The sequence below is a fragment of the Setaria italica genome, chromosome V (assembly GCF_000263155.2).
Source record: "Setaria italica strain Yugu1 chromosome V, Setaria_italica_v2.0, whole genome shotgun sequence".
Lineage (NCBI taxonomy): Eukaryota > Viridiplantae > Streptophyta > Magnoliopsida > Poales > Poaceae > Setaria > Setaria italica.
Window position 1 is genome coordinate 31,836,032 of NC_028454.1, and position 27,723 is coordinate 31,863,754.

General features: G+C 42.8%; 3 protein-coding genes and 1 pseudogene across 5 annotated transcripts; 2 read left to right on the plus strand and 2 right to left on the minus strand.

Moving 5' to 3' along the window:
• The first annotated feature begins 300 nt into the window (after window positions 1-300).
• Window positions 301-1,864, plus strand: LOC101778975 (annotated as a pseudogene).
• A 1,005-nt stretch (window positions 1,865-2,869) lies between these two features.
• LOC101756781 (serine/threonine-protein phosphatase 6 regulatory subunit 3) lies at window positions 2,870-11,959 on the minus strand. Of its 2 annotated transcripts, none has more exons than XM_004969341.3 (19): window positions 11,662-11,959; window positions 10,607-10,710; window positions 10,039-10,125; window positions 9,877-9,952; window positions 9,685-9,759; window positions 9,481-9,534; window positions 9,141-9,200; window positions 8,945-9,061; window positions 7,544-7,638; window positions 7,104-7,306; window positions 6,864-6,961; window positions 5,502-5,605; window positions 5,257-5,422; window positions 5,047-5,169; window positions 4,870-4,952; window positions 4,632-4,773; window positions 4,448-4,477; window positions 4,100-4,170; window positions 2,870-4,009 (listed from the first exon to the last, which is right to left on the minus strand). In XM_004969341.3, exons 1-19 carry the CDS (start codon window positions 11,698-11,700, stop codon window positions 3,370-3,372), a joined length of 2,367 nt encoding a protein of 788 aa, XP_004969398.1. In that variant the 5' UTR covers window positions 11,701-11,959; the 3' UTR covers window positions 2,870-3,369. The 2 variants fall into 2 exon arrangements, with proteins under 2 accessions (XP_004969398.1, XP_004969397.1); XM_004969340.3 differs by having other exon boundaries at window positions 2,870-4,012; window positions 11,662-11,958.
• Window positions 11,960-13,684: 1,725 nt separating this feature from the next.
• LOC101757723 (nitrate regulatory gene2 protein) lies at window positions 13,685-18,781 on the minus strand. Of its 2 annotated transcripts, none has more exons than XM_004969343.4 (6): window positions 18,368-18,781; window positions 16,868-18,249; window positions 15,903-16,090; window positions 15,400-15,623; window positions 14,666-14,996; window positions 13,685-14,440 (listed from the first exon to the last, which is right to left on the minus strand). In XM_004969343.4, the coding sequence occupies exons 2-6, from the start codon at window positions 17,886-17,888 to the stop codon at window positions 14,006-14,008; spliced, it is 2,199 nt and encodes a 732-aa protein (XP_004969400.1). In that variant the 5' UTR covers window positions 17,889-18,249; window positions 18,368-18,781; the 3' UTR covers window positions 13,685-14,005. The 2 variants fall into 2 exon arrangements, with proteins under 2 accessions (XP_004969400.1, XP_004969399.1); XM_004969342.3 differs by having other exon boundaries at window positions 18,363-18,781.
• Window positions 18,782-26,282: 7,501 nt separating this feature from the next.
• Window positions 26,283-27,485, plus strand: LOC101758396. The gene is made up of 2 exons (XM_004969344.3): window positions 26,283-26,566; window positions 26,712-27,485. Exons 1-2 carry the CDS (start codon window positions 26,441-26,443, stop codon window positions 27,153-27,155), a joined length of 570 nt encoding a protein of 189 aa, XP_004969401.1. The 5' UTR covers window positions 26,283-26,440; the 3' UTR covers window positions 27,156-27,485.
• The last annotated feature ends 238 nt before the right edge of the window (window positions 27,486-27,723 follow it).

Consider the following 27,723-nt stretch of genomic DNA (forward strand, 5'->3'; position numbering starts at 1 on the left):
CAGATTTACTCCTTTAAATTTTGATTGATGGTTGGGTGTGTGTACGGAGTGCCGCACTGTTATAATCGAAGCTTTTCCCCAGCTGGTGAATGTGTCCTAGAACGTATGTCAGCAGGCTTCTTGCGATCCGGACTGAGAAGGTCGATTCCGATGCTATTTTGGTTGTCGCAGTCCGACACGGACACCATGTCCGCTCGTCTACATAAAGGCGTGCATCCGCATAGCACACGCACGACACGACGCGCCTGTTCTAGTACTCAACTCTGCATCCCTCGCGCGCTCTAACCGGTCGTTGACGAGATGGATACCGGCGGCAACTCGCTGCCGTCGCAGTCGTGCCCCGACGGCCCGAAGCGGCGCGTGTGCTACTACTACGACCGCGGCATCGCCAGCGTCGACTACGGCGAGGACCACGTCATGGTGCCCCGCCGCGTCGACATGGCGCACGCGCTCATCCGCTCCTACGGCCTGCTCGGCGACATGGCCCGCCTCCGCACGCGTCCCGCCACCGCCGACGAGATCTCCGGCTTCCACGACGAGGGCTACGTCGGCCTCCTGCGCGACGTCACCCCGGAGGGCTTCGCCGCCGGTGGCGAGATGACGCACGCAGCCAAGGGCTTCAACGTCGGCGCGTTCGCCAAGGACGACCGCTCCGTCGACAACCCCCCCATTGCCGGCCTCTGGGACTACTGCCGTCGCTACGCCGGCGGGTCGCTGGCCGCGGCGCGCGCGCTCGTGTCCGGCGAGGCCGAGATCGCCATCAACTGGTCCGGCGGCTTGCACCACGCGTGCCGGGAGAGGGCCAGCGGCTTCTGCTACGTGAACGACATCGTGCTCGCCATCCACGAGCTCCTCGGCCGCTTCCGCCGCGTGCTGTACGTGGACATCGACGTGCACCACGGCGACGCGTCGAGACCGCCTTCATCGACTCCGCCCGGGTGATGACGGTGTCGTTCCACCAGCGCACCAAGAACTTCTTCCCGGGACGGGAAGGGGCTCGTGGAGCACGTCGCGTCGGGGACGGCCAGTACCGCGCCGTCAACGTGCCGCTGAACGAGGGCATGGACGACCAGGGGTACCACGGGCTGTTCAGGCCCATCATGGCCAAGGTCATGGAGGTGTTCCAGCCGGAGGCCATCGTGATGCAGTGCGGCGGCGACTCGCTCTCCGGCGACAGGCTCGGCAACCAGAACCTGTCCATCGCCGGCCACGCCCAGTGCGTCAGGTTCATGCGGAGCTACAACTTACCGCTGCTCCTCCTCGGCGGCGGCGGTTACACCGTCAACCACGTCGCCGCCTGCTGGTGCTACGAGGTACTTTCAAAAACCAATTTAGGTGAATGTGAATATATGGCAAATTCAAATTCAGTTAATTTTGAAATTAATTTGTCGATCGACGCACGCAGACGGCGGTCGCCATTGGCAAGGAGATCGACGACGCCATACCGGTGCACTGCTACGACAGCTACTACAGGAGCCAGGGCTACAAGCTCCATTACCCGGTGGCCAAGGGGATCAAGAACGACAACACGGACTTCCACGTGACGCGCACGATGAGCATCGTCATGCGGAACCTCACCCATCTCGAGGCCGCGCCGAGCGTCGGGTTCGTGGACCCGGCCGGCGGGATGAGCATCGACGCCGAGGCGCTCTTCTGCAGAGCGCCGCCGCGGGAGGACGACGACCCCATGGAGAGGCTGCACCGACTGTGCGGCGAGATAGACGAGCGCAGCTTCCTGATGGAGTTGGGGAAGCGACACCTCGACTTGGCCAAGGACAAAGATGGCGATCAACTGCAGCCGCATCGCGATCGGTCCGAACCGGTAAAAAGGCAACGGTCCGAAAAGTTGTATTGTAAATACTGAGAGAATTGCTGTCCATTTCTTCTTTCTCAAAAGAGTATAATGTTGTACTTAGTATCCCTCCGTCCCAAAAAAAGTATCCTTTAATTTTATCCTAAGTTAAATTATTTTATATTTGATCAAATTTAATATATCAATTCTTTTAATGCCTAGCAATGTCTAACAAGTTTCATTAGGTTCCTTACGATATATATTTTCATAGCATACCTTTTTTTTTATAAATATTGATACTTTTCATTGTAAATTTAGTTAAACTTAATACACTCTGACTTAGGACGGAGGGAGTAGTTGCTAGTTGAATTATCTGTAAAAAAATCCTGCAAAGTGCTTGACATGTCCGTGTAAAAATACTTCTTGCTCCGTGAACCCGGATGTGCTGCTAGCTACCACGTCAGCTGTATGTAGGATTCCTGTCAGCCTGAAGAGCGAGCAATTTCGAACATTCTGAACACTCGGTGACCGTACAAATCGAACTATGTTGTGTTTTGTTAACATATATATGAATAAAAATTGCTTTAAAAGATCAACATAGCAAAAATGGCTTCAAAATATTTTTAATTTTTATAGAAAGACAATCTTTTTGAAATTTTGGTTAAATTTATAAAAAACATTAAAATCTATACTACTCTCTCCGTCCCGCAAAGAGTATCCCTTTAGTTCCAGCCTAAGTTAAAACCAAGTTTATATAAAAATATATCAATGTTTTTGATGTCTAGCAAGTTTCATTAGATTCGTTATAAAATATATTTTCATAACCATACATATTTCATAACCATACATATTTATACTCTTCATCGTAAACTTAGTCAAATTGATTTAGGACAAACCTAACCAAGGGAGTACCAAATAATAATGCACTATCTAGATATTTTATGAGAAATTAATGAAACTAATTTGATGTAGTTGTTCGTGAATTTTGCGTTAAACTAAAACACCACATTTTAAAAACATAGTCGCATTTTGGAATGAAGTATGAATCTCGCAATGTTGAAAATAGTAACGACTGCGTTGATCAAACAAGTCTTTAAGAATTGAATACATGGGGCCGGGAATCTTTATAAAAAATAACATGTTCAAGGTGAACTGAAACATGTAGAGTCTGAATAAACTTACAACAATAGCTAGACTAGAAATAATATGACATCATATTACAGTTCCACAGTTAACCTAAAGAAACAGAAGACTACGTAGCCAAAACCAGTTGCCACTCAAAGAATGTTCTTTCAGGTATCACATACAACTTCACGAAGACTGCCACCAGACCAGAGCACATGAACTGGAGGTAAATTTCAAAGAAAATGACCAGTTTCAGACAACACGGTGAGCGTGCCTTAGTCAATGGTGCTCATTTGTACAGTGATATGCCACGGTGGATGGCAGAACAATACACTTGCTTATTGTACAGCAGTTTGCTTCGGACTATTCCGTGGCTTCTGAGCAGACATGAAGCAAAATCATGCAGACCGCCGAGTTCACAAGTAATTGCTCTAATTCGACATGTTGCTACTTCAGTCGCTTGCTTTGACTGCATCAGTTTTTGTTTCATCAACATCCTCACCAGCAACTTCCTTTACTGGTTGCTGTACATCAGTGTCATTGCCAACTTGTTCAGAAGATACTTCAGGGTCAGCAGGCTCACTTCCATTAGCACCCGGTGTAGCTTCAGAGATAGAATTGTCCAGATCAGATGAGACTGCTGGTTCACCTACTGTTCTCTCTACCATTAATGGTTCATCTGCCGTTTTCTCTGCCGCTATCTCAACTGATGGGGCTGAAGATTCTGCCGCAATCTCAACTGATGGGGCTGAAGATTCTGCCGCTGCGGCTGTACCTACTTCGGTACTGCCATTTGAAACATCTGAATGCCGTTCCAGACTGTCTGTATTTTGCAACGGCTCATTCGCTGTACTACAATTTAGCTGTTCGACACATTCTGCTACATCCTTTGCCTCCTCTGTACTCCCATTTCCAAGGCAAACGGTTTCCATTTCATCCTCAGTGCCAATGACTTTACCATCATCAGCTTCCTCGGTCTCTAGGGATATCTCCTCAGAATTGGGTGACGATGAGGGAACAGAATCGGATATACGGTCATTGATGCCTCTCTCTCCATCAAATGTGAACCAGTTTGAATTTGTAAAGAGGGAGCTGCTATATAAAGACATGGATACATAATTTATCAGCCATTTCGTAAAGACAAAAAGAAGGGTGACAAAACATTTCAAGACAGCAAAATACCCGTCCTGGTCATCTCCCAGACGCAGAGAAGATATTACCACCTCAGCTGATTCATCGTCAAAATACACATCCTGAAAGAACAATGAAAAAAACAGTCCACTAAGATGTCAGAATCTCAACCTTATTCTACCTTAAGAAAAAAATATATAATCCAAATTTATTGCACTCTACTAACTATCCAGAATTTCAAATTTCCACGAAAAGAAACACCAATGTATTATTTCTCCTTTCTGCGTAAGTTGATTGCATTTACTTTGATGTTCAGGAAACTGCAGTGAACATCTATCACATTGCATGTTACAAACAAACTAAAATGAGCAGGAAAGCAATAATGAGATATAGTATTACCTCATCATCGCGTTCAAGTGATCCTTGTGCCTGCATTCACAAAACCAACATGTATCATCAATATTTAGCAGTACCCTGGAGCATGCTATTACTAATGGAGTAGAGAACTGACATGCAAGGGAACTGATCATTTCCCCACACAGGTGACAATGTATGCACTGGGAAACAAAACAGTTAAACATACCTCTTCAATGTCATCGTTGCTGTATATCCCATAACGGAATGCTTGACTCAAGTTATTAGCAAGAGCTGCCACATCATAATCCCTGTCTCGGAAGTCGTCATCATCACTATCCCTACCACGATCATGTAATGATGTTGGGCGCCTGCCTCAACAAAGCATGGCAGCAATGTTTAGATAAATCGAAAGCAATCAATAATATATATACATATAAAAGAAAAGATGAGGAAAGGGAACATACCCACAAGCCCAGTGATAAACATTCTCCACTTCATTGCGTTTGACCAGCACATTTGTTTGCCATTCAACCCACTCGGTATTTTCCTATTAAAAAGAAAAATGTTCAACACACAAGGGTCAGCGGAAAACCACTAATACCTTTAAACCAAAGATTGCTAGATGGCAAAGGGAGAATAACCTGTAAATGTGCCTGGATTGTGCTGTTACTATTTCCCAACTGAATAAGCTTATTGGCTATCCTTGTCATGTGACCAACATTCCCAATTCTTGGAGGGGCTTTCTCTTCCGAGGGTATGGTAGGCTGAGCAGAGAAGTCACAAAGAAAGATGACAAAGGAATTCTACCTCTAGAGTGAAGCAAAAGAATTTAAACCCTATCAGTGACGTACCCCGTTAGACTCTGTCGACAAAGAAGAAAGTCTTTCCGCAACAAGAATTTTACCAACAATGTCACACTCGTTAAGAACATGCTCAACAAGTTCAGTTCTTTTACCCTCCAGGCAAGAAACAATTATATTTTCAACATGGTGGTGCAAAAAGTTATTATATGGGTACCTGTGTTCCAACAATAATAAATAAGGGATTTTAACCAGAGAAACAAAACAACTTTACAAAAAAATAAATCCACACTTACTCAAAGAACAAATCAATTGAGCGCTTTATTGCTGATTGCCTTATTAGCTCCTTTTCAGCAGTTTCACTACCAATTGTAAGCAGCACAGAGATGAACTCTACAATCTGAAAGATACAAAATAAATACAGCTTATAACAACAATGAGCAGGAAAACAAACAAGACACAATAAAATTGATAAAATGAAAACCAGTAAATATCATGAAGGGTGATGCCATCAGGGGTTCAGGACTCAAAAATGCATGCATGCCTAGGTACTTTATGGGCCTTTAAGTCAGTGTCCTGTCACCCATATAACTGGTCAGGACTAAGGACACAGGCCTAAGGACACTGCCACAATTGTGCTGGAGGTACACGTTTGCTTAGTGATCTGGAGATGCAAATGATTGTCCAGCACTCCAGCCTGGATCTTTCCTGGAAGCATCATTAGTCTGAACCAGGTGACCTTGCTCACCAGAGCTAGATGGCAGTACCAATGGCGCTTCCATAACCTTGCTTACCACATACATTGTCTGCCTCGCAGTCCGCAGGTCAGTGCAGTTAAGGGTCCCGTGCTGCCAACAGCCTTTATTGTACAAAGCTATGCTGTCACACAGAGCTCTTTTGCCTCCATGAAGGTGCTTCACAAGTTCACATGCCACTCCTGATACCACCTATTGAAGAATGAAGCTGTGTTCCTTGCTCGACGCTTCCTGTTTCTAGAGATTAAATGATCTATTTCTTTCTTTCTTTTAGTGTTCAACATTCAAGAGTTAGGAAACACGCATATGTGGAGGGGAAAAGGGATGGATCTGGGCATAGCAGGTAGGGTGAATGGCTGAGTAATTTGGATAAAATATTTGCGGTGCTGTTTTTCTTTCAAGAAGATTCGCTCATTACTTGACACACTTTTACTGTCTACCACACAGGACGTTCTCTTTCTTGTTTTAGTGTGGCACTTAAAAGGTTAAAGACAGGTTGGCCAGTTTGATTGGTTACAAACCACTGGAAACCCAACCTGCTTCCTGCTAAGTATATCAAGGCCCATATAGTCTGTAGGCCGATACGGCCCATGAGGACTCTATATATGTGTTATCCCTAATGGACAGTGATCATACTCTCACATTCCTGAGATAGTAACACTTCCAAGGATGTGGTTTAACCCTGTAACCAGCAAACCCATTCCAAACAAGGGTTGATCCGGTTTGGACCCGACACCGACTCATGAACAGGGCTAATGGTTACTAAGCCTAGAAAAAATGAGTTAATTGTATTATGGGAAGCATGCAATACACAAATCCATCCATGTGGGAAACAAAGATCTCAAGCAACAAAATTAGTCACTGAAATCCAAGGTTAATTGTAAAAGGGCCATCATCCCGTACCTTCAGACGATGTTTGCCAAGAGGTGGGCGTAAACATCCATAAGTTGTTGGCAATACATTTTCAGCAGCAGAAGTGTCCAATAACATCAGCAAGTTGCCTAAAAAGTTATGTCAGTCATACCATAAAATCACTGAAAGTGTTGAATATGAAAAGATCTCTAGCATGTCATTTTCGAAGGCCTAGCAATGATGAAGCATGATCCAAACCAAATAAATGTGGACAAAACATCCAACACTCACCTAGGCTCTCAAGCATGCCATCAACTGTCTCTGGACTGGCAGTGACCAATGCCCCATGACTTAAGTTGCTTCTGAATGCTTGATAGGAAGCTGATGCAAGTCTTTTTGGATCCAGCAATGATATGCACACAGACAACGAATGAACCAGAACAGATTTCGGTCTTGATTCTTCAAAAGCATGATGGAACAACCTTCCAACAAAACTGAAATTTTATAGAACATAACAAAGAAAAATTAAAATGATGAGAAACAAAACAATAAAATATCCACTTGTATGGGGTGACAACTTCTTGGTCGACTGCATTTTAGACCCTTTTATGACTCATGGGGCATCCACCTTTTCATTAAGCTACCCAAGATATGCACTAACTCCTTGGCAAAAATTACCCAAAATAACTAAATAAGGATTAACATGTGGCCACAGAATAAAGTTGGAATACCTTGGACTGCATATCTTTGCAGCAAGAGATGGAGGTGCACATCGTGTCACTGCACATAGAATTTCTGCAGCATTGGCATGCACTTCAGGAGAATCCTGCTTGGAAAGAATTTATAGCATCAACTTTTCTGCTAGAAAATACTTCTACCATTTTTTATACAACAAATGGAATGCAATTGCAGTACGAGTGAACACTACGAATATTTATGGGAGGGAAAATTTCATATAACTTCCTCAAATATCATACAAGACTAAGTTTCACCCTCAACTATCAAATAGCAGTCTCCCAATATAAAATTCCAGTATAAATACACCCCCTAACGCTATCTCTTGGCCTCTAATTAGCAAACATGCTGAATAAGCAAGTAATTTCAGTTTCTGAAGTTAGAAATAAAATAAACAAAAAACTGAACACATCAGCCATCACTGCTGGTCACCACCCACCATGAACCTTTGGAGCTATACAAGCAACTTATCTCCTCTACATGCCCCAGCTCCTCTGAGCCAGCATCAGCAACCAGTCAAGTTACACAAAATGCGACAGAAAGAGAATAGTGAGTTGAACTGAATAAGTTTAGCAAGGTGATCAAGTTCAACTCACCAAATGATGTGTGCAATGTGATAGGGAGAGTAAAGTGGGAGGGAAAATTGGCGAATTGAGAATAAAATGCCAATATTTTATTGTGATGGGTTTATGGTTGATAAACTGCAAGATGCAAGAGGGGAAGATAGTAACAGAGAAAACCGCGAAGAGATGACTGCTCATAGAATAGTTGCTAAATATTTTTGTCTTTATATTAGAAATGTTAAGCCAGTGTTTAGTGTATTCCTAGATGGAAAAAAAAAACCTACATGATTTTTTCAAAAATCAGTCACCTGAGCACCACCCTGTACGATAACAGCCTAACCTGCCTACCAGTGATTAGGCACTAACCCATCTAGCGCCTAGCGCTTTTTAAAACACTGCCTATAAAACTAGATTAGGAATGAAGGTTGCACGAGTACTAGAAGTTTGGTGGGTTGAATACATTGTTTCATTGTTGAGGGCTTGAAAGTTCTAGAGGATATATTTGACTGCAAGCGACACTCAGCTCACACAGTTTTATCTATTTCAATATTACAATTTTGCACTGTTATACAGGTAGTTCATCTGTTATTTTTATTAAATAACTGAGATAGTCTCTGTTATTTATGCCATATAGGTATCAACATCTCAAATGCATACTAAGTTTCTGTGGTTCTGAGCATATCAATAAATAGCTTAAACAGGAATTTATGATTGCAATTTCTTCTCAAGAAATCACATGAATAAATATGCTGTGACTAACAATTCCAAATTAATAAGTATCTATTGCTTATTTGCTAAAATATGTTCCTGGGCAATATAGCTTTTGTAACTTACCGATGAGCTAAACTTATCAGCAATCATTTCAAGGACATCTGTATTTTCTAACCACTGCAATGTATCACCGTAGTTTGAGTATATGTTCTCATCAGCACCAATCAGTCGTATCAGCACCTGACAAATTCCAGGGACAGAATGAACCAAGTGCACCCAATGGTACATTAATCAGAAAATAATTCTTGATAAAACATACCTCCATTATTGATGTGATGCCAATCAGGTCAACAAGCTGGACAACTATCTCTGGATGCCCCTATAAAAGCAAAAAATAATGTTATCTTCCATTGAAACACTTAGCTGAACAGAAACTACAAGCTTGTACTGTAGCAGAAACATGGTGAAAGGGTATCACATTTTGCTTAAAGAAGATTTCAGATAGGAAACAGTAGAGACCAAAACTAACTGAGTGTATAATTCTTTGTTAAACCAAACTATGAAAAGAAATGAAAAGAATAAAAGATATGATGTTAGGCTTTGTATGCCGAATGCAATTAATAAATGATCCATTATTTAAAAAAGAACATGAGGAATACCTGAACATAATTCATAAGTGGGGCAGTCTTCCGCAGCATCAAGCATATTACAACCTAGAACACATGATTGATTGAACTGAGTTCAGGCTCAGTAAAAAAATTACAGAATGAAGTCCAACCACCACATGGAAAACTTCTGCAAGAGACCTAAACTAGGCTTTATGTGATAGTTGAGACATAAATAATGAAAACAAACTAAATTACCTTACTGAAATAACCAGATAATAGTGTGCTATGTGGATGATCAGGTTTCACAAATGAGAAAAGCAAGTCCATTAGCTGCAACACAAAAGGGGGGAAAGGGGAAACAACATAAGTCCCAATGTCAATGATCTACAGCTAAAAATATTACAAGGGAAACTTATAAAAGAGCAAAAGTATGACAAGAATTTGAACCTCTTCATCCTCGACTAGGGTCCTCAAAACGACATCAATTTCACAAGTAAATATTTCACAAGCAATAAAAGGGAACCTACAAGGAGTTGAGAGAAGTTTTGAGTAAGTGAAAAGCTCAGGTTTTAAAGAAAATGACAGCAACATTAAAGATCAATGTCATACTTGAAAGAGCGCTTTTTTTCATTGTCCTCTGGAACTTCTTCCACAACATAACGAAGCAACTGTTCCACCTGGGCCTTGTCACGTAAGCTACAAATAACAATTCAAGCATTACATATGGGGAAAGCAGTCCTATTTGGGTATATGTGATGCTCAAGACAGAAAGCCCAATAAGGCATCCAAACACAAAGGCCAACTCTTTGCAGAAGACAAACAAAAGAAAAAACATATATAGAACAGTGCCAAGTTCCAAAAATGAAGCTAACTGAACTATGATTTTATGTGCATACAAGTAAGCACCTTTGTCTTCCATATTTTAAACTGTGCAGATGAATTTAAGTGCAGAAACAAATAAAATTATCTCATTAGTACTCTTATTGAGTATTGTTATTCTCTAACAGGCAAATCATTCAGTGCTGCAACTGTTGCACCATATGTGTCACAAGTGAAGCTACAATATTGTAACTCGCACACAAGAACTGAAAAAGGAAAGAAAGGTAAGTTGCAACAGTAAATTAAACATGCCATTCATGTTGCTGAAACTAATAGAATAAATTAATAAGAAAATTACAAGTTTATGAGTCGTGAATTCAGTGCTTTGCACTCCTGAATAATTTCATCCTCATCAAGAAGTTCTTCCAACGTAAAATTTTCTTTGTCCAGAATTGTATCCACCTGAAAAAAATAAAACATGATGTTAGCAAAGTTGGTAACAAATGAGAAAAAAAGACGCAGGATCTCTGTGGTATGAGCTCTTTGCAATGACTATCTAGAATAAACATATTTTGTGTTGACCGCAAGATCAAATTTCCTGATCACTTCACAAAAGGAATTTGACAATATACAAAGTTGCAGGCTTGTACATAAAATGAGCACTGAAACAAAATTACAAGTGTCAGAACCTTTTTTTCTTCAACATATATTACGAGACCATGCAGCAGTTCCCCCATATATCTTAAAACGAATACAAGATCAGTGACTCCAACCGGAGAATTCCAATCAACAGAATTAATAAGAAAAAATGTAGGGAAGAGCATAGCAATTAATACAATATTCAAACACACCATAAAAATCCTTCCTGCGACTACAGAAGCTACCTGTGCACCGGAGTACCGGGCGCTTCATGTCAATGAAGATGCTAACAAACATTTGTCTAAAGCAAATGCCCATAAAACAGAGTCACAAACAAGACACGACGCTGAGTGTAAACATCGCAACTGCCATTAACTATCACACACAAATGATCCAGTCATCCCGAAGCTGTGACGAAACCTAACCAAACCGGAACCAAGGCATATCGCTCCTTTCTGCAACACGCTCAGCTCCACAAGCACCATCAAATCCACGGGAACAGCACAATAATGCACTCGCCAAAGCAAATCACGCACCTTGCAACCACAGCGCACACATACACTAATAACTCCACCACGAACTTACCAGGAAAATTATTCAAAGCGAGCGAGCACTACAACCCAACAGCCGAATCCAAATCCAATCCACCGACCCAATCCGACACAAACAAAACGACCACACCCGCAGCTCTCAGGCACAGAGCCGCACACCCACGCACCCAACCTGAGAGAAGCAGCAGCGAGTGATGATTGGATGAGGAGGGAGGGTACTCACGGGCGAGGCCGCGGAGAGGCCGGTCATGCGCCAGAACATGGCGGCGGCGGGATGAGCGGCGGCGGATCTAGGGTTTGGCGCGCCGGGGAGCGCGAATCCGCGGGCGGGCCCACGCGAATCCGGGCGGCGGCGGCCGAATTGGGCGGCCGGGGAGGGCGCGGCGGATCGGGAGGGCAGGCGAGCGGATCGAATTGGGATCGCGAGGTGGGGGGAGGCAGGAAGGGGGGCGCACGCACGCACGCACACACACGAGAGGATGAAAAAAGAGCACGCTTTTCTATTCGGGCTTCCGTTTCCGTCCTCCGCCGTTTGGGTGAAGTTTGATTTGGGTTGATTGGTCTGGGTCTGGGGTGCTGTTACTTTCGCCGAGGCAAGGTCGCCGGTGAATGATTAGGCCAGAGTTTTGCTTTGGTTTATTTCAAGTGCCAAAATGTTAGAACATTCTTTATTTTCAAAAATAATGTTACCTCTTACGTGGCTCTTGTACACGGTATTATCTTTGCTAATTATTAAGGTTACATGTAAGAGATGAGCTTACAAGAATACTCTCTATTTTGTAAATGGTGCATGATTGGCGAATCATTTTCTAACCATATTTTTCGTTCAACATAACCACGTCTATCCCTCCAAGCATTACGCAACTAAGAGAAATAGCATATCTACGCAATATTGCAAATTAGTGATTTAATATCAAATCTCTCACTTTTCATGTATGCATAGCATAGCTAAATGGCCATGTGTTCTTAGACCTGGTATGCCATGACCACGGCATGGTGCAAATGTTAAATTGATTGGATGGCAAAAGCGAGGACAAACTAGTGGAAAAGCATGCTTTTGGGGATAAGCTGGTCTTTAATGGTGTTCCCCCCTTTATGTGCAAACAACTAAAGATATCAACCAATGAGCTAAGCAGATGAATCAAATTTAGTGTTTAAAATAATTAAACGAGTTATCACCCAAATGTCCATCCAAAACAAGCACGTCTCTAAGTTTTTTTTTTTTGGAGTTTTGCCTATCTCCAACCATTAATAGGCCATTTAAAAGCATGTTTCACAGCTTTTTCTTAAAAACCAACATTGGTCACATTGCCAAATTAGTCTTGTGTGATCCATAAATCACATCATATATCGGGACCATTTGGTATGTCATGTGAAAATAAATTCCCATACTAGACAAAGATGGTGGTAGCTTGGAGCCATCAGGTGCACACGCAGCATAATTTTTTTTTCTAGAACGAAAAATACTGCTACAACCAATACTGCACATTGGGTGCTCCATTCAATCTTTTACTTCTTAGTCTCAGATCCAATCCCCATCCTTGCCATGTTCCCACTCACATGATATTGAGCTGAAACTCAAAGTACGCACACTATGATTGAGACGATGGTTCCAACAGCAGATTATGTGGAAAACAAGCTTTACTGCATGGCATTTCTATATGCTGTCTCTTTCCGAAAATTCTCACTTCTAAACAATGAAGGCCATTGAGTAACTTGCTAGTTTTGTTCTTAAGATTTTTTAGTTTTTCTTGATTATTTTGTGATGTTAGCTTTAGTATGAACTGTTTTTAGTTCATGTTATTGTGTACTTTGAACTTTTCAAGCTTCACTGGGGAAATCATTTGTCCTGCAAGTAGTATCAATTTTTGGTGGCTATAAACACTGTGTTTATCTTTATATGTAGTATGCAGTTTATAATCTCCAAATTTATATTGATGTCTATATTTTACCTTAAATCTTATTTAAGGAACAACTTTGACAGGTAATTGTCTAAAATTAATATATACAGTAATGTTAACAACCACTGCATAACTCGAAAAAAAAAATACTTTAGAAGCCTATAAGCATTTTACATATCAGGACCGAGATTCAGAATATGTAAATAGAATCAAGAACTTATTATGTGATGAAAAAACAATAATGCGGTAATTTTTTTGTGCACAGAGATTGTGCACAGAGTAGTGCTTCCCATGCATTTATTCATGACAAGAAAATCATATGTCGTTGTGATCCGGGACAGCCTCTAGACACAGGAAATGTATTGCGATGAGTAACATAGCATCACCATATTGTGAGAACATGCTGTTAAAATCTGCATGAATCCTTTCGACAATCCCAGCCACATAATTCAATTATGGTACTTCATATTTCTACCACTAACCTCATAGTAACAACCTCCTCACAAACTGAGACTTTGTGATCTATTCAAGACTAATATGCCCGTATTGACTTAAAAATCATCCCCAAAAACTATTTAAAGAAGTTTTAGAAAGAAGGGTATTCACGTGGAACCAGTTTATACTTTGCCTACTTACAATGAATAATCACAGCCATCCAAGCAAGGGTCATGCGCAAATGGCTGGCGAAACCGCTCCAGAGTGGCTAACAGCGACTTCACTGCACCTGCTGATACCTTCAAATGCCTGCACGCACACTCCTGAGAATCCCATCAGAGCATGGAACACCTTCGGAAGGCCTGTCTGCAGATTGTTCAGCGTCATGGTTCGGCTTGTCTTTACAGAGGTTAGGTATCTTGCCTTCTCCTCCTCAACCTGCTTTCTAAATGCATCCAATTTCATTTCATTCTTTGATACTGAATACTGATTCTTATTTGGAGGCTGGGCTGAGTTTTGCATTGCATTTTCACTGTGTTTCTCTAACTGGGTCTGGAACTTGCTCTCCATGTTATCTGACTTTTTCTTCAGTTGGCGCTCTTCACTCTGTTGTACAACTATAGAGTGTATGGCTGACATAAAAGTCTTTATTGCTTCAGCTGCTACCTGTTTGAATAAATAAGAGCCGTTTAAAGAGAGGAGCTTGTGAAAATAGCTAAATGGCAAGTGCGATGAAGTTCATGTCAGATGAGTATACTAATCCTTCAGTTCATACATGAAGAATGCATATGTATCTTATTTTGACAAAAAAAGAAACGATATATTCTTAATCAAAGGTTCCTGAAAGCTGGATTTCGACTGAAAGAAAAGACCAAGTTGGTTCTACTATACCTTCTCGGGTAGCCTCTCAAGAGCACGCTGGAGTTCCTCGGAGAGACTACGGATTCCGGATGAGCTTTTCATTAAGCCATCATCATCAGGAAGGCAGTCCGTGAGTTTAATCCATTGGTTAAGGATGCTTATGTATTCGCGCTGCAATGTGATGAGATTACAGAAGGCACTGTGCCATCCAGAGACCTCAATTTCCAGCTGAGATGTTGCCTGGAATTGACTGTCACTTGTTGGCTCACCCCCAGGTCCGTTATATAGGAGACTACCTTGCTGAGCAATGCTGTTCTGGACCTGATGACACTCGTACATGTTTCTCCACATATGCACAAGCCTAGGTCAAAATAAGAAAGTTCAGAATAGATAACACGAATGAAATAGTACTGTGATAAGGACTAAGACAGCATAAAGATAACATTTGAGGCATTTACACTGAGCTACAATGATAACTTGTTGCCAGCATTATTGACTATCAATATTCCACGACAAAAGTCACATTATGTACGAGGAAACTAATAACTAATTACAAAAAAGCTTCCGGTCAAAACTATTACAAAAAAGCTCCAGCATGACAACACTCAGAACATGTGACTTATACAAGTTAATAAGCCATACTTGGGAGTTCCAATAACTTACCAGCTAATGTTAATACAATAATAAGTACAAGTGAATGTTTCTTTTAAAATAGCAGTTTTTTACCGTAGGAGTATTTTAGTTAGCTAACTTCTGGAGCTTACCCTGCAGATAATTCAATAATCTGAGGATACAACTCCTCGTCTCTGAGCTTTGATATGGAAAAACACGCCAAACTCACAGCTTCCTCCAATGAAATTATCCGAGTTTGCAATTCCTCAATAGCATCCCGAACTCTTTCTGCATGTAGCTTATCATGGTCCCCTGATTCCAGCTTTTGTAGCATTGAGATGTGCCTTTTGTACTGGAGCCTTGCAAATTCTTCATCCTGCAAGACAAAGGATAGTAAAAATCAACAATGTGTTCACCTTTGGTAAACCAATAAAATGGAAGCCTGTAAACATTTTGTCATCATGCTGTTGTGCTCTCTTGTTAATAGAACAGAAAAAAGGTGCTGTTCATTGTTCAAGAAACAATTTCCCAGATAAACTGTGGCACCTCAAAGTCTCGCTAACAGCCTTTTACTGACTGCACTGGGTAATTGCATCCCATACATTCAGTGGAACATAGACCAACTACAAATAATGCTAGGAGTCTGATAGTTCACCTTGACTAACTTATAGAGTTTTTGCTCCTCATCATAAAGCTTCTCCAGTGTTTTGCCATGGTAACCGTATCCAGAGGCATCACTTGACTTCAGAACTGAGGATTCACTGTTAGCATGCTGAGATTTGAAAGACCAGCTCCAAGAAAGCGTGGAGAAAACCTTCGCAGATTTGGAATTTTTTCCTGTAACTGGAAAAATAAACAACATTATTCAGTGTTTGGCTGAACCAAGAAAGACAATGTCTCTGTCCTTTCTTTTTCACCCTACTACAACAGCATAATGTATTAACCGTCACTTTCCATGGATGTAATACATTTACGCAAAATAATATTTTGGAGAACCAAACTGTACGTAGACCAGAAGCTCCATAGGTTAACTAAATCAAATAAAAGATTATAGGTTCATAAGCATGAATGTCTTCTCCTAAAGAATACATGAACATCGAATCCCATAAAGCTTAAAACTAGATCAAATTAAGACAGGTTGTTGTGCATAAACGATTTGTTTGCTGATCTTTTCATTTGGAGACAGTTGATGAGCATTCACTGCAACTTGCTTAAGCCTCATCTATTGAGGTCATGTTGTTGTTTCTGTAAGGGTCCGGATGTTCTCTCTCTCTCTCTTCAATACAAAGATACATCCCCTTTTCCGAGTCTGGATTCTTAGGGAACAGTGGGACAGTGATATGAATGAATAATGTCAAAAGCAGAAATCCATGACTTGTGGTCACATTAAATCAACTCAATTCTATACCAGTTGAGGACTATGGATATCTTGTCATCGATTTCATTTCTCAGGGTGTAACACATTTACATTGACCTAATATCAACTAGGTTGCTTTATGATTTATAGACTTCTCCAAAAGAGTATTGACACCACCCAAAAAGTAAAGGAGCATACAGCAGAAGCCATTGACTGACATCTCAAAAATATGTATAAAATGACAGTACATGGACATATATTACCTTTCTTTGTCTCAATCTCTAAGGCATCCGGCCGCCCGCCAGCAGAATCCAAAAGAATGACAACATCGCTCCCACTTGCTGCTGCTTTCAGAAAGTACTCGTCGATCTCCTTAACAATCTGTACAAGTGACTTCTGATTCCTCCAAGGCACTGACGTAGAGTCTGAATCCTTTGTCACCCAGCCCACCATTGAAGAGTTGTCATCACCCAGAGCCCTACTCTTCACTGGATTCATCTGGACCCTATTCACAACGCCATCATCATTGTCAAGCACACTTTCATCCTCCTCTCCATCAAATTCGAGGTTTGTCTCCACCCAAGGATCATCATCCATGGTAACCTGTGAGGCCACTTCTCTATCGTTCCTATCAGCAAATGGAGATGGAAAATTCAAGGAGTTGTAAGGATCCAAGTCCTCCCATGCTACACCTGGTGGGAGGGGTGGGGGTAGAGGAGTTGAGCAGCTGTCAGTATCATCATCATCTTCATCTTCATCCATAGAAGCATCCCCGTGGAGCTCATCATCCCTCTTCTCCATCTTTCTTGTTCTTATCCTAGGTGGACTAAAAGCCAGAGGTGGTGGGAGGAGCTCATCATCCCTCTTCTCCACCTTTCTTATTCTTATCCCTGGTGGACTAAAAGCCAGAGATGGTGGTGGGAGCTCATTATCCCTCTTCTCCATCTTTCTTACGGTGGTTATTGGACTAAAAGGCAGAGGCGGCGGGGGGCGCGGCGAGGGTGGCATTGAGGATGTCATCGATGGCTCGGGAGGAGGCGGCGGTGGTGGAGGAGGAGGCGATGCAGGTGCCGCAAGGCCTACAGGTGGCTGCTGTGACAATGCAGACTCCAGTTCGGCAAAATCTCGGAGGGTGGCTCCTGTGTTGCGGAGGGCGTGCAGGTACGCAATGTGCGCAGCTGCAAGCTCAGGACGTCGGCGCACCAGCTGCTTCATGAGCTGCCTCCTGTCCTTGCACCTCCTCACGGGCTCCTCATTGTCCACTTTGGAGTTGGAGCAACCCATCTGCCACCAACGAGCACAAATTCCCCACCGATGGCCTCAGGAGAATGCAGGATGCAGCACCAACTGGAACTCCCAATTTGATACCTTCTCTTGGCTCGATCAAAGTTGACTGGAATTGGTAAAAATCTGCACTAGAATTCCAGAGTGCAGACACTATCGAGCCACAGCTCCAAATCATGGAGCGCGCAAATGAAACAAAAATTTCCGGATGGGCTTCCCTGATTCCTGCTAAATTTACTGAAATTGCCCCCAAATTCGCCTAAAAGTCGCGGCCAAGAAATTGCTCCTCCTCTCGAACAAGCCAAACAACCGGTCACAAAAACTACCAATTTCCTTGCATCAACATTCGATGGAGCTGGAACTGAAACCAGACAGACAAAAGAGTCAATCCAAAACTGAAGAATCTGCTGCAGCAGGAGGAAAACGGGGAGCCGATTCCCGAATACAGGTGAGCTGTGGCTCTTTGCCTTATACCTTACCAGAGTGTGCTTCGATCGAAGAAACGCTCCGCGGTGAGCAACCTTGGCCGGCTTGGAAGCTAAGCAGGGCTGAAAAAAGAAGGATCTACACAAGCGGAGGAGAAGAATATGCCAAGATAAAGAAAAGAGGGAGGCGTTGGTACTGGCATCATGTGATTCTTACGCGCTCCCAAGAACCCATCCCTCCTTTCCCCCTCCCTCCTCTCTCCCGGGCAGTAGGTGGCAATGGGGGAGATAGAAAGAGGAGCGGCCGGCAATTGGGAGTTGGGGGGAGGAGAGAGAGAGAGAGAGAGGGATCAGCCAGCGGCGGCAGCCGGCAGGAGGAGCAGGAGGTAGAGGGAGAGATAGAAAGGAAGGGAAAGAGAAAGAGAAGGCGTGGGATTCGGTTTGTGCAATAAAGTAGTGGGAGGGGGGGAGGAAATTGTGCAGCGCAGGGGGGTGGAGTGGTGGTGCCGTGGTGGTGTAGGAATGTGGTCAGAGCTGCTGCTTTCCACCACTGTCACCGAAACTCCCCGCCACTTGTCCGCTCCCTTTTTTTTTTTCTTCTGTTGCTGCCCTCTGTTATTGCCGACGGAGCAATGGAGTGAACATGCGGAACTCACTTTGTCGATTCACCGGATATTTTGTGATTATTTAGGTTGGTTGGCTGTCCATGCGAAGCCGGACGTGAAGAATCGAATTACAGACGTTCCCCATTCTTACTAGGAACAAGAATTATGTTGTAAGAATTGACCAAGCTATATTAATTTTTGACTAAGCAACTCTCGGGCGTAAAACCATATTGTTTGTGAACTGTGATTATCTGTGTTGGTTGACCGGCCAAACGAAGCAAAATATGTAAAGAATAGTATCGAGCAGCTAAATGGTCCACAACATCCTTCAGAATCCCAGATAGAATGGTCCATGCTCGTGGGGTGGGGGAAAAAAGGTGGATATACTTTAGGTTAAGTACACACGCCTTCCTAACAATCCTACAGCTCCGTGCCATCGCAATGGCGCTTCTAGAATCGGGTGAGACACAAGTTTGGGTTAGCTTGCGGGTGGCGCTAGCAGTTTCCCCAGGCTCACACACTGGAGAGCAGAGAAGAAAGGCAAGGACGGTGGGGGAGCACGGCACGGCATGTGGTAGCACCAGCACGCACCGGCTACCGGCTAGGAGTATTTGGCGGAGAGATTTGGATAAACACGAGCCACCGAAACCGAGCGGAGAACTAATCGCCAGCTCTCGCGGCTGCGCGTCAGGCGTCATCGCAGAAATTCGTAACCGCCGCCGAAGCTGACACGCGACTGCACATGTAGCTAGCTTGGCGTGTCACCCTCGTCCCGTACGTGTCCGACGTTACCATCTCTCGTCATCTCGATCGGTAGAACGTTTCGAACAGATTAATTAATCTTTCGGTTAGGCGCGGCAATTGCTGCAGAATAGGGGGCGAGTAAAGTAACGACGACATTGCACCGACAAGTTGACGCACGAAATTGGGTTAGGGCATCTCCATTGCAAATTAAATGCAAAGTTTTAATAAGGTTGCTCAGAGTGTTTGGATCCTTAGCTAAAGTTTAATTCATGTCACATCGAATATTCGGAGGCTAATTAGGAGGACTAAATATTAGTTAATTATAAAACTAATTGCACAGATGGAGGCTAAACTGCAAGACGAATCTATTAAGACGAATTAATTCATCATTAGTAAATAGTTACTGTAGCAGCACATTGTTAAATCATTAACTAATTAGGCTTAACAGATTTATCTCGCCATTTAGCCTCCATCTGTGCAATGGATTTTTTTAAATAGTTTATGTTTCATACTCCTAATTAGTATCCAAACCTTCGATGTAATAGGTGCTAAAGTTTAGTCCTGGAACCAGACGACCCTTAATTATATTGCAAAGAAAAAAAAAAGCTAGTACAAATTATATGCAGCTGCACATGCATGTATGCATCTATCAATAAGAGGTGTTCCTATTGGACACGAGTGGTCTGGCTAGATTCTTTCTTTTGAATCGTTTTTGCATATTAATTTCAAAAAGAAGAATCATTTGCATATATGTATAAGCATCGTCTTGTAGGGTATTAGAGGTGCTCGTCCGGGCACTTGCGGCAAAGTTTCCTTCTTGTCCTGTGTAGCTATTTGATGAAGGTAGTTGGGGCGTCAGTCCTCATTCGAAATACATTAAGAGAGAGAATCGTATATGAAAAGAAAAATAACAATAATGCACCCGGGCAGGATTATTACACATTGGACATACGCGTTAAGCACTATCGTAAGACAAATTAAATGTTTTTGGTATGTCCTTCCGGATTACTACCAAATCGGCTACCAGTATGACAAAGCTCAAGATTGGCATCAAGGCTTATGTTTGGCGCAGAGATCATTAAAATTTTTAGATTATTTTAATCTAATCTCGAATCAACATGGAAGATCCTGGAAACCCACAAAAGCACAAGCACATGGCACGTGACCGTAGCTCCCTGCACGGCCGGTGTACACCCGTATGGCCGTCGCTGGAGTGTTTTCCAGGCCAAGCCGCGCCGCTCGGGAATGATGGCATGTTCGGCCGGAAATGATGGCGGGGTATTTGGTGGAGTGGATCCCGGATGGGTGCCGACACGGTGGAACGCCTCCTCCCATCTCCAAGCACCAAGCCATGGAGCAGCATGTGACAGCCGCGGGCAACTCATTAATAGCCTCCAGCTCAGCGTCGTTGCTTTTTCTTAAAAGAAGGGGGGGTCCTAGATTTGGGGGGAAAAGAGGAGTGGAAGCTGCTGCAGGTTGCACAATCTATCCACCAGCACCACCGGCAACTGCAAGGTAAATTCCTTGTCAGCGTACATACACGTAGTCCCCAGAAAACTTCAATTTAGGGACTCTCTTTGTTGTAACTTTTTCCCCTCCTCATTGCACATATAATTTTATTTTATTAATATATAACCAGTAGGGGCTTGCTCCTCCTATTCCCACCCCCCAAAAAAAACTTCAATTTATGAGTATTTTTTAGCGTGTTTTTATATATGCTATGTACGAAAATACAATAAGGAAAATACAACCTCACATAGAGCTGACCGTGTGTACCATCGCAACTCCTAAAATTATGAGAGCCCTTTTATACTTATATTATACTAGACTATACTACGCAATTTAGAGTACTAGTGTTTGAAAAGAATAAGTATAAAAACATCCCAGGTTAATTAATTATATACTATTGGAAACTTCACCCATAGTATGGGTAGTATACATGAATAGTATAGATAGTACTATAATGATATTATGGGAAGAACACAAATGACATCATTGTAATATTTTTTGTGAGTAAAGTGCATAGCCGTATTTGTCCGGATGTATCACTTAGATCCGTACACTTAAAATGTAGATCTAGCTCCATAAATCTAAACTCGATGCCATTTAGGTCACTATACTCTCAAAATGTATATCTAACCTCCTAAAATTAGTTTCGGGTGTCATCTAAATCCACATACTCTCTAAAAGCATTGTCGGCCCAATTAAATTGGTAAAACCTTATTTGTATATACATAAAATTTAATTATAGTCAACTAAAGTGAATTTCAGCTCAATGTATGTAGAGAATATTGATGTGCTGAATCCAGAATGCTCGATGATCTTTTACTTTGGAGACAATATCTTAGCTTGCTAGGTGTGTATGACAGTCGTGCTATATTATTCTTGGAAAATTGTTCAAATTTAAATAACTTGCAGTTGCACTTACCAAACTAAGATCATGGGCTTATAAGCTCCGTAAATTACAAGATGAATATTGGTTGAAGCTAAATGGGCAATAAAACAAGTCAGGAAATGTGCAAATAAAACTAATGGCTTGCTTGAAAGCACAAAATTTGATCTTATCATGTTCTATTGATGGGATGAGTCTAGGGACCTAAATGACACTTGAAGCTAAATTTAAGTGGTAAATTGCATTGTGAGAGTATAGGGATCTAAATAACATCCGAGGCAAACTTTAGAGAGCCGAATATGCATTTTGAGAGTACGGGGATCTAAGTGCTACAGCCGGACAAATTAAGGACCGGCCATGCACTTTACTCATATTTCTTATGATGCAATAATTACTAATTTATTCGTAATAATAGATGGTTAAACCATCTCTATACTATATACCACTAAATAGTAGTATAAGGTATCAGGAGCTTAATTACGAAAGATGCCTTTAACATTAGGGTTCCATTTGCTTAGTGGAACACGCTAGGGGGTGATTGGTTCGCTGTATCTAGTCCAACTAAGCTCTCCAGATGCAAGGTGATTGGTTGCCCGGACCGGCCTTTGGACCTAGCTCACAGGGTGCAAAAAGGGTCTCCCGGCCAGGCTCCGCAGATACAAGAGAAATGAGTGTTTCTGGCTAGCCAGGCTTGCGCGAGCGCAATGGATGCACGAACCTGTGTAAAAACTAGCTTGCCGTGTGTACGTGAAGGCAACCAATCAGTGTCTCCTTTCATCGCGGATGAACTGAACGAGCAAACCAATCATGCTGGTATCGCATGCGCCGGATCTGGCCAACCGTGACCTAGCTCTCTCGTGCAAGCCAATCTTTTTCACGGCTCGATAGAGAATTTGATAAGCTAATGCTTTTTTGATAAGCTAAAATTTTTTTTCCGTCTTTCATAATACGGTTAACCACCATGTTAACTAATCGATTACGAAAAATTGGATCGGATTTTGCGATTCTTTTTTCTGAAGTACCTCGACGTGACATGAGCGTGAAAGAGGTTCAAGAATCCATTTTCTTTTTATAAGGGTTAAAATGAATCACTTATCTTTTTTTTGACTTTTTGACCCCATATCGTTAGGTGGATCTCGAAAGATAGGAAAGATCTCCCTCCAAGCCGTAGATACGAAGCCAACCAATCACCCCCTAAACTCTCTCTTACTCGAGAGCACCAAAATAGGTGGAAGCCTAATGATGATGGCACTATCAGACTTTTGTGATGACCAATGATGCAGGGCAATAATCCTCTCCATTCATGACATTATTTTTCTAGACATCAGCATCTGTGACGATGGTACTGGGCTACTGGCCTATTTCTACCTTTCCAAATGGTGTTAGGAAATTCTAAGAGAAAACTAATGATATAGTGATTTTTTTCTCAGTCCATCGTACGGTATATTTTCCTTGCGACAAGCAAGGTCCTCTAATGTGCTCAAAATGACAAGTACAGGAGTATAATCTCCACTAGCAAACCGTTAAAGATCTAAAGGTTACTATCAAACAGTCCCTTTCTAGTGTAGAAAGATCTGAAGGTTTCCTTGGCAATCTCCCAGGAACCTCTCCCTTTTCCTCCTTGCTCCACTTATTACCTCTGATTTACACATATCTTGATGCTGACTGTCCAACTGCAGAACACCGGTAGGCTCGATGTACATGATGAGGTCCACCAACTAATGCTGCATCCTAAATGAAATATCCAAAAATGTCAACGGAACAGAGCATATCTGTGGATGTGTATGTGGATATATATACTACATGTATCTGTAAAAACTCTCAGTACAGCTTTCAGCTATTCACCAATCACTCTAATTCCTAGCACCCTAAACACCCAAAATTGTCTGAAAAGTAAAAATACTATCATCTGCATCCACGGATCCACCACATGGGGATGGACCAAAGGAATCCAACTGTCATGTATCTGATTGTGCCACTGTGGAGTTAGGTCTCAATTGCGAATGTGACCTTCAGCTCTCATAGCAACGCTGGTGATGGAGTTACTTTTCACCCAAAACCAAGTGGATTTTACATACATGGCGATAAGATAATTGCTTCTGATCAATTAGGTTATCGTGACTATTGCAATTTCGTCAGCCGTTCCACTTTCTTACAGAGCTCGTCCCCGGCAAGACCTATTTCTGTCAGATAGTTCACATGTACTTGAGTTCGAAAGAGAAGAAAAAAAAAAAGTGAAGAGGTGACTGTCACCAAGGGCACAGGGCAAATATGACACCTGAAAAAAACACAAAGCCAGATCTTACCTTTGATGTTCCCCGTTTTCTTTGGCAGAAGAGTGGAATTATAACCATACCCAACAGTTTACAACAGAACAGAAAGAGGTAAATTTCTTCACCCAAATTCTCCCTCCTCATCAGCTCAAGGCCAGGAAGTGAAAATAGGCAAGAAATCTCCTGCTCTATTGGTAAATACTGTATGTCATTTCAATCAACTTAGAATTAGTGATTTCTAGGTAGGAGGTGTTTGGGAGGAGGGGGCTAAACTTTAGCCCTATCACATCGGATGTTCGGATACTAATTAGGAGGACTAAACATAAGCTAATTATAAAACTAATTGCAGAACCCCTAGGCTAAATCGCGAGATGAATCTATTAAGCCTAATTAATCCATCATTAGTGAATGGTTACTGTAGCACCACATTGTCAAATCATGGACTAATTAGGCTTAATAGATTCGTCTCGCGATTTAGCCTAGGGGTTGTGTAATTAGTTTTGTAATTAGTCTAGATTTAATATTTCTAATTAGTGTCAAACATTTGATGTGACGGGGGCCAAAATTTAGCCCCCTCCTCCCAAACACCCCCGTAGTCAAAGATGGCCACCAGTCACCACCTGTTGCCAGCTGAACCTGCAGGAAACCAATCCGCCACGCTGTTGGTTTATCTTGTGGGCCTGTGGCAGTTGAGATGGGCCTTCGGCCCACTCTACTAAGGTGGTTTGCGTGTGATCCCCAGCGTGGCTGCCCTGTTTCTCAACCCTGAAAAGCAACCAATAAAAACGAAGAGGGTCTAAAAAAAAAACCTATAAAAACGAAGAGAAACAACCACAAAATTCTTCAGAACTTCTACTCGTTTGTTTTCGGTGGGTATCTTGTTGAAAGCAGCTCTTAGCAACCCACTTTTTAAGCAATGTGATCAAGATTCAATGACTCATCGCCTCAACCTTTCCGAATCGCTTGTCCTCAGCAGCCACGCCTGCCACCACCACCGAGCCTACCTTCCCAATTTTTAGGTTGGAGTCTTGGAGATTGGAGGGAGATTTGGAGTCTAAACTCTAGTCCTGAGCCCCACAACTACACTACATAATCTGTGGCTCACTTGAAGAAAGGGGAGTAATTTAATATTCGTCTGAAGCCATAGAACCCATGTGTCAACACAATACCTTGTGTAAGAAGGTTGGCTAAAGCTTGATTAAGCTTGAGCTCAGCTAAAGAGGTTTAGGAAAATATATCGAAACCAGAAGGACTAGAAAACGCATAGCGAGCCTTAACTATATCTTTCGATTTCTAGCTCGTTAGGTTTGCAAGGTTGCGTCTAGGCTCGAACCAGAGTGAGCTTTGACATTTTTTTCAACTGATTAATCTACGATTAGCCAACGATTTTCTATTTTTGCACGTGATATATGTAGCTAAATTTTTTCAAATAAATCTACCGTCATTTTACTTGTAAAAAGCGGCTAATAACGTCAGTAACTTAGACAACAATGTGGCGGACCGGTGGCCAAATCAAGTGCTCCCTCCGATTTATAATATATGTATTTTTAAAATTCTTATTGCCAAATATGTTTAACTTTGACAATATAAGATAGGTGTTTATAGCTTTACTATAAAACATACTTTCGGAATATTTAATTATCTATCATGAAGTTCTTATCATATTTCAAAGAAACTATTGGTTAAAGTCACCTCATAGACCATGTCCTAAACGGCATGCAGTTTGAACCGGGAAGAATACACAGGACCATGAAGAAGTTTAAAAATCTCAAATTGGATAAGGGCTTTACAACTAGCTTGAAGATTGGTAAAATATGAGGCGTGGGCAAAGGCCATGTGCTTGGCTGTGGTACAGTGGTTGCTTGTTCAGTTGTGTGGCCTGCGGGCAGGCCGGTAGGGAACGTCGCCGCGACATATTTGTGGCTTGGTTTCGCTCAATTCGCCCGTGGGTCCAGCCGAAAGATAAGCCCCTCTACCAGTGGTCACATTCAGATTTCTTCGATTGCTGCGGACAGCGAAGCAGGGAGCCGTGCGGAAAAAAAAAACAGTGTTGGGAACACAGGGCAGGACCAAATTGCGTTGTTGCAGCCGGGGAGAAGAGTAGGAAGAAGAAATGGCTGCGATACCAGCAGCGATCTCCGGCTGCTGCTCTTCGTCTCGGCTGTCCCAGCCTGCTGGCCTCCTGCCATCCTCGAGCCGACGGCGCTTCAAGGTGACGGCCATGGCGCCCAAGAAGAAGGTAAATTGGTCTCTCGCAGCTCCGCCCACATTTCCCGGTTTCGATTCCATCACATCCCTCGCAAATCCCAACCAGACTTTTGCTGAAATTCACCATGCCAAAAGTGCCAAGCTCCTCAAGCTGCTCGTGTTGATTCCTCGTGCAGGTGAACCGGTACGACGAGAACTGGTCGAAGCAGTGGTTCGGCGCGGGCATCTTCGCGGAGGGGAGCGAGGAGGTGTCGGTGGACGTGTTCAAGAAGCTGGAGCGGCGCAAGGTGCTGAGCACGGTGGAGAAGGCCGGCCTGCTGTCCAAGGCCGAGGAGCTGGGCGTCACGCTCTCCTCGCTGGAGCAGCTGGGCCTGCTCTCCAAGGCCGAGGACCTGGGCCTGCTCAGCCTCGTCGAGACCGCGGCGGGCACGTCCCCCTCCGTGCTCGCGTCCATCTCGCTGCCGCTTCTCGTCGCCGCCGTCGCCGAGGTGGTCGTCGTGCCCGACGACTCCGTCGCGCTCGTCGCCGTCCAGGCCGTCGTCGCCGCCGTGCTCGCGGCCGGGGCCGCCGGGCTGTTCGTGGGGTCCGTCGTGCTCGCCGGCCTGCAGGAGTCGGATTGATCAGCGGCTGCTCGCTCGCCGATAGCTTCGCGGAGCTGGGTAAACCATGCTGCGTACGCCGTCGTCAGCGCTACCGCATCCGAGTAATTAAGCCTTGTAGCATAGGATCGTTATTGTTAACAATTAATGGAATTATGTGATGCAATGTAATAGCCTTTTGGTATTTACTCCATGCAATGCAAGTGTGAAATGCTGAAGAAAGTACGGTGAAAGGGATGGTCGCTTTCCTTGTACAGTTGGGGAATCACGAAGTGTTTCTTCTGTTTGCCCAATGCAAATACAGGCATCTGTGTGCTTGTACCTACCATCAGGTATCAGATTTTGATGTCATATACTCCCTTTAAATATTTATTACTTTTATTCGCAATATTTGATCATTCATCTTATTACAAATTTTAATATAAATATACGAAAAATAATTCATGCTTAAAATATCTTTATTATTTAAGTCACAAAACAAAACAAACATACTTATGTATATATTTTTAAAATAAGATAAATGTTCAAATGTTGTGACTAAAAAGTACTCTCTCCGTTCCAGAATATAGCTACGTTTAGATTTTTTCAA